The sequence below is a fragment of the Canis aureus genome, chromosome 5 (genome assembly GCF_053574225.1).
Source record: "Canis aureus isolate CA01 chromosome 5, VMU_Caureus_v.1.0, whole genome shotgun sequence".
Taxonomy (NCBI): Eukaryota; Metazoa; Chordata; class Mammalia; order Carnivora; family Canidae; genus Canis; species Canis aureus.
The window spans coordinates 36,409,284-36,422,537 of NC_135615.1; the positions used below are offsets into that span (position 1 = coordinate 36,409,284).

The 13,254-nt window shown below is 34.0% G+C and overlaps 1 protein-coding gene and 1 pseudogene across 5 annotated transcripts in view; one reads left to right on the top strand and one right to left on the bottom strand.

Moving 5' to 3' along the window:
- The window catches only part of ANKHD1 (ankyrin repeat and KH domain containing 1), a 118,903-nt gene that overhangs the window by 28,789 nt on the left and 76,860 nt on the right, over nucleotides 1-13,254 (top strand). For all 5 annotated transcript variants that reach the window (XM_077897500.1, XM_077897499.1, XM_077897503.1 and 2 more), the window contains exons 3-7: nucleotides 2,741-2,897; nucleotides 3,897-4,044; nucleotides 4,739-4,886; nucleotides 6,764-6,997; nucleotides 9,113-9,207. In XM_077897500.1, coding sequence (XP_077753626.1) covers nucleotides 2,741-2,897; nucleotides 3,897-4,044; nucleotides 4,739-4,886; nucleotides 6,764-6,997; nucleotides 9,113-9,207 — 782 coding nt within the window. The remainder of the gene's footprint in view (nucleotides 1-2,740; nucleotides 2,898-3,896; nucleotides 4,045-4,738; nucleotides 4,887-6,763; nucleotides 6,998-9,112; nucleotides 9,208-13,254) is intronic.
- LOC144313971 (large ribosomal subunit protein eL8 pseudogene) lies at nucleotides 9,335-10,131 on the bottom strand (annotated as a pseudogene).

Below are 13,254 nucleotides of genomic sequence, written 5' to 3' on the forward strand. Positions count from 1 at the left end.
AGAGGGAGAAGCAGACACCCTGCTTAGCAGGGAGCCCAATACTGGACTTCATTGCAAGATGCTGGAATCATGACCTGAGCCAAAGGCAGACTCTTTACTGACGAAGCCACCCAATGCCCTATTTATTTGGAGAGAGAGAAAGAGAGAGAGAGAGAGAGAGAAATAGAGCATGAATTAGGAAGGGGCAGAGGGAGAGAATGTCAAGCAGACCCCCTGCTGAACGCAGAGCCTGATGCAGGGCTTGATTTCACAACCCATGAGATCATGACTTGAACAAAATCACCAGTCAGACACTTAATCGATTGAGCCACCCAGGCCCCCCGTTAGATGTATTTTAAAATGATGTGCTCCTTTCTAAGACCTGTGCAAGCTGACTATTGGATGAATATTTTCTTTTTGTGCTTCAGTATTTTCATTTGCTTTTTGAACATTGTGTTGAGGAATTTTTAGACTCTGTGTGTACGTGTGTGTGTGTGTTTAAAAGTAATCTCTACACCCAATGTAGGACTGAAACTCATGACCCTGAAATCCAGAGTCACACTTTTCCAATTGAGCCAGCCAGCTAGGTGCCCCTAGACTCTGTGTTTTTAATTATGAGAACATATTAGGTATTACTAGGCTTCTTAGTTTATTATGAGCATTGTATAATATGGTATGTCTATCTCCCTTCTTTCTTCATTTTTATCTTATTTTATTTTATTTTTTTGAGTGTGAGGACAGAGGGCACATAGAGAGGGAGAGAGAATGTCAGACAGGTTCCCTTACCCAGCACAGAGACTGGAATGGGGCTCTATCCCACAACCCAGAGGTCATGACTGGAACTGAAACCAAGAGGTAGATGCTCAACCAACTAAGCTACCCAGGCACCCCTGTCTTTCTCCTTCTTTTAAAGGATAAGATAATATTATCTTGCTTAGATGTACCATAATATATTTTACCAATTCCTTATTGAGATACTTAGATTATTTCCTATTTTCCGGTATTACAAGTATGCTGTAATTTATATTCATATGTAGCTTTTCTTATTTGTGCAGGTATCTTTATAGGACAAATTATTAGAAAGTGGTATTACTGTGTCAAAGGATGTTTACATATAAATGTTTTATAACTTGTCAGATTTGCCCCCACCCTGCCAACTTTGTACCCCGGTATACATTCCTATCAACAGTTTCAGAAGCCCTTACTCCTCAATCAATTTTTTGTCAGTTTTATAATTTGTATTCCTTTAATAACAGTAAGTTGCATCATACTCTATAAATGATTATTTAAATTTATTGGGTATTGATTTTTTTCTGTTTTTATTTTGCCTTAATTTATCTTATTTTTATTTTTTTATTTTGCCTTAATTTTATACTGTGTTTAATTACATAGAAATTTTTACTGAAATTAGAAGTGTTCAATATCACATGTATTAATCTTTTATTTTGTGGCATTTGGAATTTAGTCCCATGCTTAGAAAAGTATCTCTTACATCTACATTAGAAAAATACTGCATAGTATGATAGTACTTTTCAGGTTTTTTTTTTTTTTCTTTTATATTTAAATCTTCAGTCTGCCTGGTATTTATTTTTATAAATGATGTGAATTAGAGATCTGACTTAATTTTTAAATGGTAACCAATTTCTGACGAGTGTTTTTGAAATGAGCCCTCCCATCTCCTTTGATTTGATATTTCACATCTATCACACATTGAATTTACAAATAATCTGGGGTCTTTTTTTGGTCTCTGTTGTATATTCTTGACATAATTATCTGTTTTGTGCAAGTATCATACTGTTATAATTTGCACATAATGGCATAATACATTTTATATTTTATTGGGCAAGTTTTCCCTTCTTGTTTTTCTTCTTGTTGTTCTCCAAAACTTTACTGACTTTTCCTCTTATTTTCAGCAGTGATCAGGCAAAATTTTCTTTTTTTTTTTTTTTTAAAGATTTTATTTATTTATGAGAGATAGACAGAGACACAGGCAGAGGGAGAAGCAGGCTCCATGCAGGGAGCCTGATGTGGGACTTGATCCCGGGTCTCCAGGATCACGCTCTGGGCTGAAGGTGGCGCTAAACCACTGAGACACCTGGGCTGCCCAGGTGAAATTTTCTGTACAGTTGTCACTGATTCCTTACTGAATCAAGAGAAAACGTTTTATTGGCAACTTACACATCTAATAGTCCTACTAGACTGTGAGCTCTGTGAGGACAGAAGCTATGTCCTTTTTGTCTTTTTGTCTCCCTAGTATCTGGCACATAATAAATATGAGCATGAATTTATTTTAGTTTACACTGTTTTCCTAGAGGATGGTTCTAGGTGGCTTTTCAACCAAAGGGAGAAACTGTCAGATTGTTTATTGTATTAATGCTGAATAGCCCCTTTATTACCACTGAAAATATGATCTTATACTAGAGATCTTATAGTATGACTATATATTTTGAAAGAACTTTCCTTCATTTACCTCAATGAGCATCATGTTAAGTTACATTTGGAGTTAGGTAGGGCAAATTAATATTACGTGCATTGTAAAGATGTGGTTATGTGATGGCCTTTGCCATTAGTGGCAAATTGATATCAACCTTATATTCTGATTGTCAGCCTTATCAATGGAAACTATGCTGTTTGTGCCCTAGATAATAGTGTTTAGCAATGTAATTACAATTTTTTTAAATTTTTTTTTTTTGTAATTACAATTTGTACTTCTATGCTTTTTCTTCCCCTGCACTACCTGATTGATTGATGTACACTGAAGGAATTGGCAAATTGTCAACTGCTGATGGTAAAGCTTTTGCAGATCCTGAGGTACTCCGGAGACTGACATCCTCAGTAAGTTGTGCATTAGATGAAGCTGCTGCTGCACTGACACGGATGAGAGCAGAAAATAGCCACAATGCAGGACAAGTAGACACGTATGTGTATAATGACTTCTTCTGGGTGTAAAATATATTCTTGAATGGAATTTGGGGAAGTAGCAACTTTTGGTTAATTATATCTTTTGGAGGGGATTATAAACTTTAGCTAAAGGGATATTAGAATGGATATTATATTTTAAGTAGATATATAAATATATGTATGTTACATGGATATAAAAATAGATACCATAATTTTAGTCTTGCATTTCACTCATATTCATTGAGCATTCTTGTGGCATGTACTATACTAGATTCTGTAAGAAATCCAAAGTAAGATCTTATTTCTCTTTCTAAGGAAGTTACTTGGGCTAAAGATTATAGTAGTAAACTGTAAGCTGACTGCTTGAGTAAATAATAAGTGAAATGTGTTGTTAATGCAGTAATCCAGGTGCATGCTACTGAGATACGGCCCATGACTAGCAGCATCAGCATAACCTTAGATCTTGTTCAAAATGCAGACTCTCAGACCTCACCTTAGAACTACTGAATCAGATTCTGCATTTTAACAAGAAATGGGTGATTTGTACACACATTAAAGTTTGAGATTGATTGATTTTGTTAATCATCGTGCAGTAAAATTTTTACATAGATTACACCTTCTGTTATCAAATAAAATTTTTAAGCCATGGAATTATACCCCAAATATCCTTGGGAATTATTGCACTGGTAGAGCTTAAAAACTTGTGCATCAAATACTTTTTAAAACTTTATTTAAAATTTAATATAAAAAAAAATTTAATATAAAAAATAAAATTTAATATGACAGTATGTTAGAACATTTTGAAAAATAAAAATGACAGCTGTTTTCATATTCAGTGTATTGCCTTTCTGGCTTGGTTGGCTTACATGAATAATTAGCATTGCAAACACACAAAATGTTCATATAATTTTTTTCTTTATTGTATCAACACTTTTCTGTGTATATTTAATATAATTTATTATCATAGGATTCTGAGTGTTTCTTTGTTGGTTAATTGTTGGTGGTTTTGTTTTCAGTCGTAGTCTGGCGGAAGCTTGTTCAGATGGGGATGTGAATGCTGTTCGTAAATTGTTAGATGAAGGCAGAAGTGTAAATGAGCATACAGAAGAAGGAGAAAGTCTACTCTGTTTGGCTTGTTCAGCAGGGTATTATGAATTAGCACAAGTAAGCACAACTTATCTTGATTGATTGAAATTGTGGAAGGATTTTGATAATCAAAGAAATTATCATTAGAGGCCAAGTTCTTTTTGGCAATAGGTAAAAAAGAAACTCGTACATAAATAATTTTGTTGCCTACACATGTAACTAGGCATGGTGCATTTTTCTACCATTTTCTTAAAACTATTCCTAATGGATAAGAAACACATAGAAGTAATAGTAATATTTTCAACTTGTGTTTAGAAATAATACACAGCTATAGTTGAAAGTAGTGATTTATTGTCATTTCATCCAGATTACCTCAATTCTTCTCATTTTTTTCTGTCTGTTCTAGCAATATTGGAAAATAATCATGTTTTCACAAGTTAGTTTCTGTCTTAGGAGTGTAGTTTTGCTGTTCTCTTGCTAAATAATCCCAAGTGTAACACAAAATCTTTGACAAGAGCAGTTAACATTTTATAATAGGATGGATAATATGATTATCTACTTTACTTAAAGATTAATATGTAATGATATCATAAAATATAGCACCGTTAGGTTGCTGTTATGAGTGGTGAGCACTGACATATTTTCCCCAAAAGCGATTATTTTTTATTTTTTTCACCCCTATTCTCGAAGAATATCCTTCCAGATTCAGTATATTCTCTAGAAATACTATTAATAGTAAGAATTGACAGTTTCTGTGTAATGTGTTTTAAAGGTATTACTTGCTATGCATGCTAATGTTGAGGATCGAGGGAATAAAGGAGACATAACTCCCCTAATGGCAGCATCCAGTGGAGGTTATTTAGATATTGTGAAATTATTACTTCTTCATGATGCAGATGTCAACTCTCAGTCAGCAACAGGTAAGTAGAAAATTATGTTGTAATTTGAGGAAAATAAATTAATATAATTAATAATAACCTAAGAGATAAAAATTTGATTTTTACAACTGGAAAATGAATTGTAAATCTACAGAAAAATCATAGGCGTTGTTTAGAATCTCTGAGTAAAATATAAATTAATTTGATATCTTCAAAAGACTAAGATTCTATTTGGCTAAGATTGACAGTTTTTCTGCTGGAAAAAGTTTCTTATTTGCCATAATGATGAGGCAAAATTATGAATTGTATGTCTTATAATTCTTTATCTCATTTAAATCCAGCTGCCTTGATTTTAGATTATAGATTAACCTGAGAGTATTTACCTTGTGGGGTTTTTCATGTCAGGCATACTGAATGCATTTTACTACTACTAAGATATTCTTGTGGCAGAATGCAAGCTATTCTAGTAAGAGTTATTCTTTTAGTCATTTATATTTCCCAGACACATAGATAGGAGGAGCCTTGGTCATGTGTCTTGAGTTATAGGTATAGTTTTAATAGTAGGATTAGTTTTAGTGAGGCAACAACATCATTTTTAAAAATGTACATCATGAAAGTATATCATTGTTCCATACCTTAAGTGAATATTAAATGTAAATGAGCAAGACTTCCTAGAAGGGATTGTAGACTATTTTGCTGACCACTTTGTTTTAGTTTTAATGATAGTAATATGCATAATGTGTGAAATGGTTGAGCAGTTGAATTCTGAACACATTGGATTCTGGAATATTACTTTTCTTGCTGAATCTCTAAAACAGTCTTCAGTGTTATATCATTAGATAGTTAAACCATCTCCCTTACCCCTTCTAATAAATAAAAAACCTCAAAACAAAATCAAGAAAGAAATAATGGCAAACCAAGGGATAATGACCTTTTTTTAAAAGTTTTTATTTATTTATTTATTTATTTATTTATTTATTTATTTATTTATTTATTTATTCATGAGAGACACAGAAAGAGATGGGCAGAGACATAGGCAGAGGGAGAAGCAGGCTCCATGCAGGGAGCCCGATGTGGGACTCAATCCTGGAACTCCAGGATCACGCCTCAACTGCTGAGCCACCCAGGTGTCCCAGATAATGACATTTTAACGAAATTTTGCTTTTGAAGGAGTTATGCTAAAAGGGATTTATATCTTCCTTATTAGCTTGTCAAATAAGATTGTTATCTTGAAAAATCCCTTTCAATATATTTTTATTTAAAATATTATAATGTATCATTCAAAATTATTCCCTTTTCTTTCTTTTTTTTGTATCCTTTTTCTTTCAGTACTGTACAGCCTAAAAATTTTCAACATTTTCTTGTGTATATATTCATTTCTTGATTTTCTTTTACCTTTCCTTTATCTATGCAGATTTATTCATAAGACAGTTTGTTGTTTTAGGTACATTTTCCTTCTGATACATATCTTTAATCTAATAGGAAGAGAAATAAATTGACCTGTTTATAATAAGTCTTTGCATTAGTAAGAAAATTCAGATGATGAACCAATAGAACAAAAAAAATTGGGATGATACTTTTAGTAGTTTATGTAAGGAAATTGAAGAAGTAGAACTAGAGGGGCTCTAGTCAGTGGCTCACATCAGTGGCTCAGTGAGGTGGCACTGAGGCTCACCTCAGTGGCTTAGGCAGGTCATGATCTCAGGGTCCTGGGATCGAGCCCTGAGTTAGGCTCCCTGTTCAATGGGGAGCCTACTTCTCCCTTTCCGTTTGCCCTTCCCTACTACTTGTGCTTCTCTCTCTTTCTGTGTCAAATAAATAAATAAAACCTTAAAAAAAAAAACATAGAACTAGAAATAACATAGTTATAGTTGTATCCATTTTATCATAATTCTGTATATCTTTTTATCCCTTGTTAGGAAATACTGCATTAACTTATGCCTGTGCTGGAGGATTTGTTGACATTGTGAAAGTGCTACTTAATGAAGGTGCAAATATAGAAGATCATAATGAAAATGGACATACCCCCTTAATGGAAGCAGCTAGTGCAGGTCATGTGGAAGTTGCAAGAGTTCTTCTGGATCATGGGGCAGGCATCAACACTCATTCTAATGAATTCAAAGAAAGTGCTCTTACCCTTGCATGCTATAAAGGTACTCTATATATATGAATATTTACAATTTTTTCATAACAACTTTGGAAATTTAAATATTTGAGGGTTGAGTATTTGAATTAATTTTATATTACTTATGTTTTCCCTGTGCTGTCAAATTATGTAATTTGTAAGAGATTATATAGAAAGTCCATTTTAGCCTGTATTTTGTAAAGTATAATTTCACAATGTATGTTTTTTTTATTATTTTAATTCAGATTTATTCAGGTAACTGTGAAGTCAACAAAAGCTCATAGTACAGATTTAGAGAGTTTCCATTATTTAATAACTTTTGTTTTATATGATTTTTCCAACCTTTATTTCAAAAATAATACTCAAATAATAGTGATAATCATAGTTGATACAGAAAACCTCAAAAAACACAGAAAAGCTAAATAAGGAAAAGAAATTTTATAATGACATGTAATGTTGCCCCCTAAAGATTAAAGCATGTAAGCAGTATTTTAGTGTACTTATTTCCAGTGAGTTTTTTAATCATATATATAAACAAACATATATACATATATATATTTAAACTAAACAACCATATTGAACTGTTTTATAGTCTGCTTATTTTATTTAGTAATAAATCATGAACATTTCCCATCTCAAATATTTTTGTAACACAACTTTTGATGGTCACCTAGTATTTCCCTATTTCAGCTAGCAGTAAATATGGCTGCATGTGTCATGAAACCTAAACAAATAATGATTTAAACAAAAGAGAAACTTTTATATATATATAAATCAAGTCCAAGGGTAGGTTGTTTAGAGCCAGTATAACCATTCAACTGCTATCAGGATCTCAGAATTCTGTTTTTCTGTTCTGCCTTCTTAATATCCTAGATAGTGGTTTCTATCTTCAAAATTACCTTTAATCCAAGATGGTAGCTAGAGCCCCATTAATCTATATTGTAGGAACAATGAAGAGGATAAGGGCAAAATGGGGAGTGCCTTCCAAATTAGTAAGCTACCTTTAAGGAATCTTAGACGTCTGCCTCATAGCTTCTATTTACATCTCATTAGCTACACGTAGCAAGGGAAGCTGGGAAATGTAGTCAGGCGTGTTGCCACTCAGATAAAATCAGAGTTCTATTATTCAGGAAGACTGAAAGAGTGGATATTGAGTAGGGAACTAGTAGTCTCTGCAAATACATCAAATGGATGCACCATAATTGCCTATTGTTGGACCCTTGAATTGTTCCCAGTTTTTCACTATTATTAAAAACACTGTAATAACATCCTTGTGCAGACATCTTTGCCTAATCTCTGATTATTTCCTTAGGATAAATTCCTGGAAGTGGAATTGCTGGGTCAAAGGGTATGGACATTTTTAAGGCTTTTGATACATATTGCCAAATTGCCTTCTAGAAAGGTTGAACCAATTTGCACTCCCACCAGCAGTGTTTGAGAGTGCCCTTTATCCCACCCTACACCCTCACCAACACTGGGTATTATCATTCTTTTTAATATTTGCCATTTTGATAGTAAAAAATGGTGTCTCATTTTAATTTTCATTTGTTTAATAGGAAGGTTTAATTTTTTTTTTCAGTTTAGTATTCATTTGCATTTCTTTTTTAATAATCATTTCATGTCCTTCATCCATTTTTCTACTGGAGTGTTTGTCTTTTTCTTACCGACTATTAAGGATTTTTATATATTAAATGTATCCAGAGGGTTGAAATTATTTTGAATGGAGTTTTCTGTGCCTGTTCATTGCCACAGTGAGTTTATGGTCATTATTTTAATGCTGCTTTTATGAAAAATATGATCCAAACCTATTTTGCTTGGCATTCTATTTGATTTCAGTGTTTTGATTTGATAGTTTGATAGTTTATATAGATTAAATCAAAGAATAAGTATTCTTGCTTTACTTAACTTGAGTTATGTGCTTTCTACTAATTCCATCTTTAAAACCTAGATGCCTTGATGAGAGCCTGCTTATTATTTTGGATTGACTTTGTAAAACAGTCATTCCTTTCTTGAATGAAAAATGAATTCTCATAAATATTTGTATAGATACCTGAAAGAAAATGTTTCCTCATTTTAATACTTATATATTAATACTCAATTCCTTAGAAATACAGTTTGAAAATTTATGTGTTTTGTTTTTAAGGCCATTTGGATATGGTTCGCTTTCTACTTGATGCTGGTGCAGATCAAGAGCACAAAACAGATGAGATGCACACTGCTTTAATGGAGGCTTGCATGGTAATTTTAAATTGCACTCCTTTGAGATGACACTGAAATGCAATGTTTTGTTTAACCTTTGTTTTTGTTTTATTTTTTTGAAAGAGAACTTACTACTTTTATGTACAGAAAATTCAACAGTATACACTTAGCCCAGTTTGGTGGTCAGTTCTTTAGCCTTTGTCTTTTCCGTCTTAGCAATGCAAATCACCAAGTTTGGACCTAGGATGTTGCCTCTCCAGTGACAGCAGATCTCATCATATTTGTCATTATAATTGGTCCTGATAGCTTCTGCCAGCTTAGCCAGAGCTCCTTTGTCTTCTGAGTTAATCTGTGTGAAGGCAGGACAGTGGTGTTGGTCTTCCCATGGACCAGATGCCCTAACCTGGCCTTCCCCTTGATAATGAAGTAGGAAACCCCATCTTACAACACAGGGCAGGCAAGAAGACAACAACTCAGTGGGATCCACATCATGTGCAATCACTACTAGCTGAGCCTTCTTATTTTCCACTAAGATGGTGATAGTATTAAGCCCAGCTTGAAGGACAGGCAGCCTCTTAGTGGGGGATATTCCCTTGGCTCACAACTTTCTTCTCACCCCATGTCAACAATCTCTCCTTCTCTTGCTTTGTCTCTGGTGTGTATTTGTGGGCCAACTTAAGTAGTTGAGTAGCTGTTTGGTGGTCCAAGGCCTAGGTGAACTGATTAATTGTGGGAGGCATTTTTAGGCATTTATAGAAAAATAGCCTTTTGCTGCTACAGGTGGATGTAGTGGGGCCATTTGACGAAGTGGATGAGGTCCCTTTTGGGCTGGATGTCTTGTCTGATGCCAGAATTCTTGGGTTTTTCTTAGACAGGGTTGACTACCTTCTTGGCCTTCTGCTTCTTCATGACAGCTAGGGCCAAGGCCACTTTCTTCTCTTAAGACTTCTTTCCGTTTGGCATCTTGGATGGCTAGAGGAGGTTTGTTTAACTTTTTTTTTTTTTAATTTTTAAAAAAGATTTTATTTATTTATTTGCAAGAGAGAGAGTATGCAAGCAGTGGGAGGAGCAGAAGGAAAGGGCAGAGGGAGAGGGAGAAGCAGACTCCCCACTGGATAGGGAGCCCGACTTGGGGCTTGATGCCAGAACCCTGAGATCATGACTTGAGCTGAAGGCAAACACTTAACTGATTGAGCCACCCAGGCGCCCCAGTTTGTTTAACTTTTGCTAGTAAATCTGTCATTGTAGGTAACAGTACAAAAGGCAGGCTTGGCTCTGTCGATTCTAACATATTGATAGACCTTTATTTTCTCTAATTTTTTTATTGTGGTAAAAGATATAAAATTTGCATTCTTGTACATTTTTAAGTATATAGTTCAGTGTATTAAGTACATTCATGATCTATAACCGTCACCACCATCTATCTTCATAACTCTTTTCATCTTGTACAACTAAAACTCTGTAACCATTAAATAGCAACTTCGCATTCCCTGCTCTCCCCAGCCCCTGGCAATCACCATTCTACTTTCTCTTTATGATTTTGATCACCCTGTCTCATTTAAGAGTAATCATACAGGGCATCCCTGGGTGGCTCAGCGGTTTGGCGCCTGGTGTGATCCTGGAGTCCCAGGATCGAGTCTCACGTCAGGCTCCCTGCAGGGAGCCTGCTTCTCCCTCTGCCTGTGTCTTTGCCTCTCTCTCTTTCTCTCTGTGTCTCTCATGAATAAATAAATAAAATCTTAAAAAGAAAGTTATCTTACAAAATTAATTAACTAGTTAATTAATTAAAAGAAGAGGAATCATATAGGATTTGTCTTTCTGTGACTGCCTTCTTCCACTTAGCAGTGTTCTTAAGGTTCATCCATGTTGTAGCATATGTCAGAATTTCCTTACTTTTTTAAGGCTGCATTATGTTTCCTTGTATATATATATATAAAATACATATATATAAAATATATATGAAATACATTTTGCTTATTCATTCATCCTTTGGTGGATGCTTGGGTTGCTTCCATGCATTAGCTATTGTGAATAATGCTGCTGTGAACACAGGTGTACAGATACCTGCTCAAGTTCCTGCTTTCAGTTCTTTTGAGTATATACTCAGAAGCGATATTGCTTGATAATATGGTATTTCTATTTTTAATTTTTTGAAGAATTGCTACCATACTGTTTTTCTACAGTGGTTATACCATTTTTACTTTTCCGTAGTGTACAAGGATTCCAATTTCTCTATATTCTCACCAACACTTGTTATTTTCTGGGAGTATTTTGGTAGTAGCCATCCGAAGGGTTGTGAGGTGATATCTCATTATAGTTTGGATGTGCATTTCCCTAAGGATTAGTGAAGTTGAGCATCTTTTCATGTGCTTATTAGCCATTGTATATCTTCTTTGTTGAAAAGTCTATTTAGATCCTTTGCCTGTTCTTGAATTAAGTTGGTTGGTTTTTGTTTCTGAGTTTCAGGAATTCTTTATATATTTTGGATATTAATCTCTTATGCCCATTATAGATATATCCAAATATTTTCTCCCATTCTCTGGGTTGCCTTTTTACTCTATTGATAGTATCTTTTATATACAAAGCTTTTTAATTTAATGAAATCCAATTTGTTTATTTTTTCTTTTGATGCCTGTGCCTTTGGTATCATATCCAAGAAATCGTTGCTAAATTCAATGTCATGAAGCTTTTGTCCTATGTTTTCTTTTAAGAGTTTTGTAGTTTTAGATTTTTGATCCCTTTTGCATTAATTTTTGTATATGGTGTTAAATAAGGGTCCAACTTCATTCTTTTGCATGTGGATATACAGTTTTCCCAGTATCATTTGTTAAAAAGACTATCCTTTCCTAATTAAATGGTCTAGACATCCTTGTCAAAAATCATTGGCCGTATATGCAAGAGTTTATTTCTGGGATCTCTGTTTTATTCCTTTTGTGTATGTCTATCTTTATGCCAGTACCAGATATTATGATTACTGTAGTTTTGTATATGTTTAGAAATCAGAAAGTGTGAATCCTCCTGCTTTATTTTAATTTGTCAAGATGGTTTTCAGGGGTCCCTTTAGATCCATATAAATTTTAGAATTGGCTTTTATATTTCTGCCAAAAACCACCATTGGGCTTTTGTTAGGAATTGCATTGAATCTATAGATTGCTTTGGTTAGTATTGACATCTTAACAATATTAAGGCTTCCAATCTGTGAAAATAGAATGTGTTTCCACTTATTTATATCTTCTTTAATTTCTTTCAGCAATGTTTTATAGTTTTCATTATGTAAGTATTTTACTTTCTTGACTAATTCCTAAGTATTTTATTCTTTTTGATGATATTGTAAATGGAAGTGTTTTTCTAATATACATTTCAGAATACTTATTGTAAATGTGTTGAAATGCAACTAATTTCAATGTGTTAACTTTGCATTTTGCTACTTTGCTGAATTCATTTATAAGCTCAAATAATTTTTTTTAAAGATTTTTTATTTATTTATTCATGAGAGACACACACCTAGAGAGAGAGAGGCAGAAACACAGGCAGAGGGAGAAGCAGGCTCCACGCAGGGAGCCCGATGTGGGACTCGATCCTGGGTCTCCAGGATCACGCCCTGGACTGAAGGTGGTGCTAAACCACTGAGCCACCAGGGTTGCCCCCTCAAATAGTTTTTTTTGTGTGTAGTCTTTAGTGTTTTGTACATACCATCTGTGAACAGAAATAATTTTACTTCTTCCTTTCCTTGAATGCTGCTTTTTTTTTTTTAACTTTTCTTGCCTAATTGTTCTGGCCAGAACTTCCAGTACAGTTTGAAGAGAAGCTGTGAAAGTGGGCATTCTTGTCTTGTTCTTGATCTTAGAAGAAAAGCTTTCCGTCTTTCACCATTGAGTAGATGTTTGCTGTGGATTTTTCATACTTGACTTGTATTATTTTGTGATAGCTTCCTTCTATTCCTAATTTGTTGAGTATTTTTATCATGAAACTATGTTGAATTTTGTCAGATACTTTTTTTTTGTATCAATGGAGATGATTCTGTGATTTTTTTCCCCCTTATTCTGTTAATGTGGTATGTTATATTGTTTTATTTTCTTATGTTGA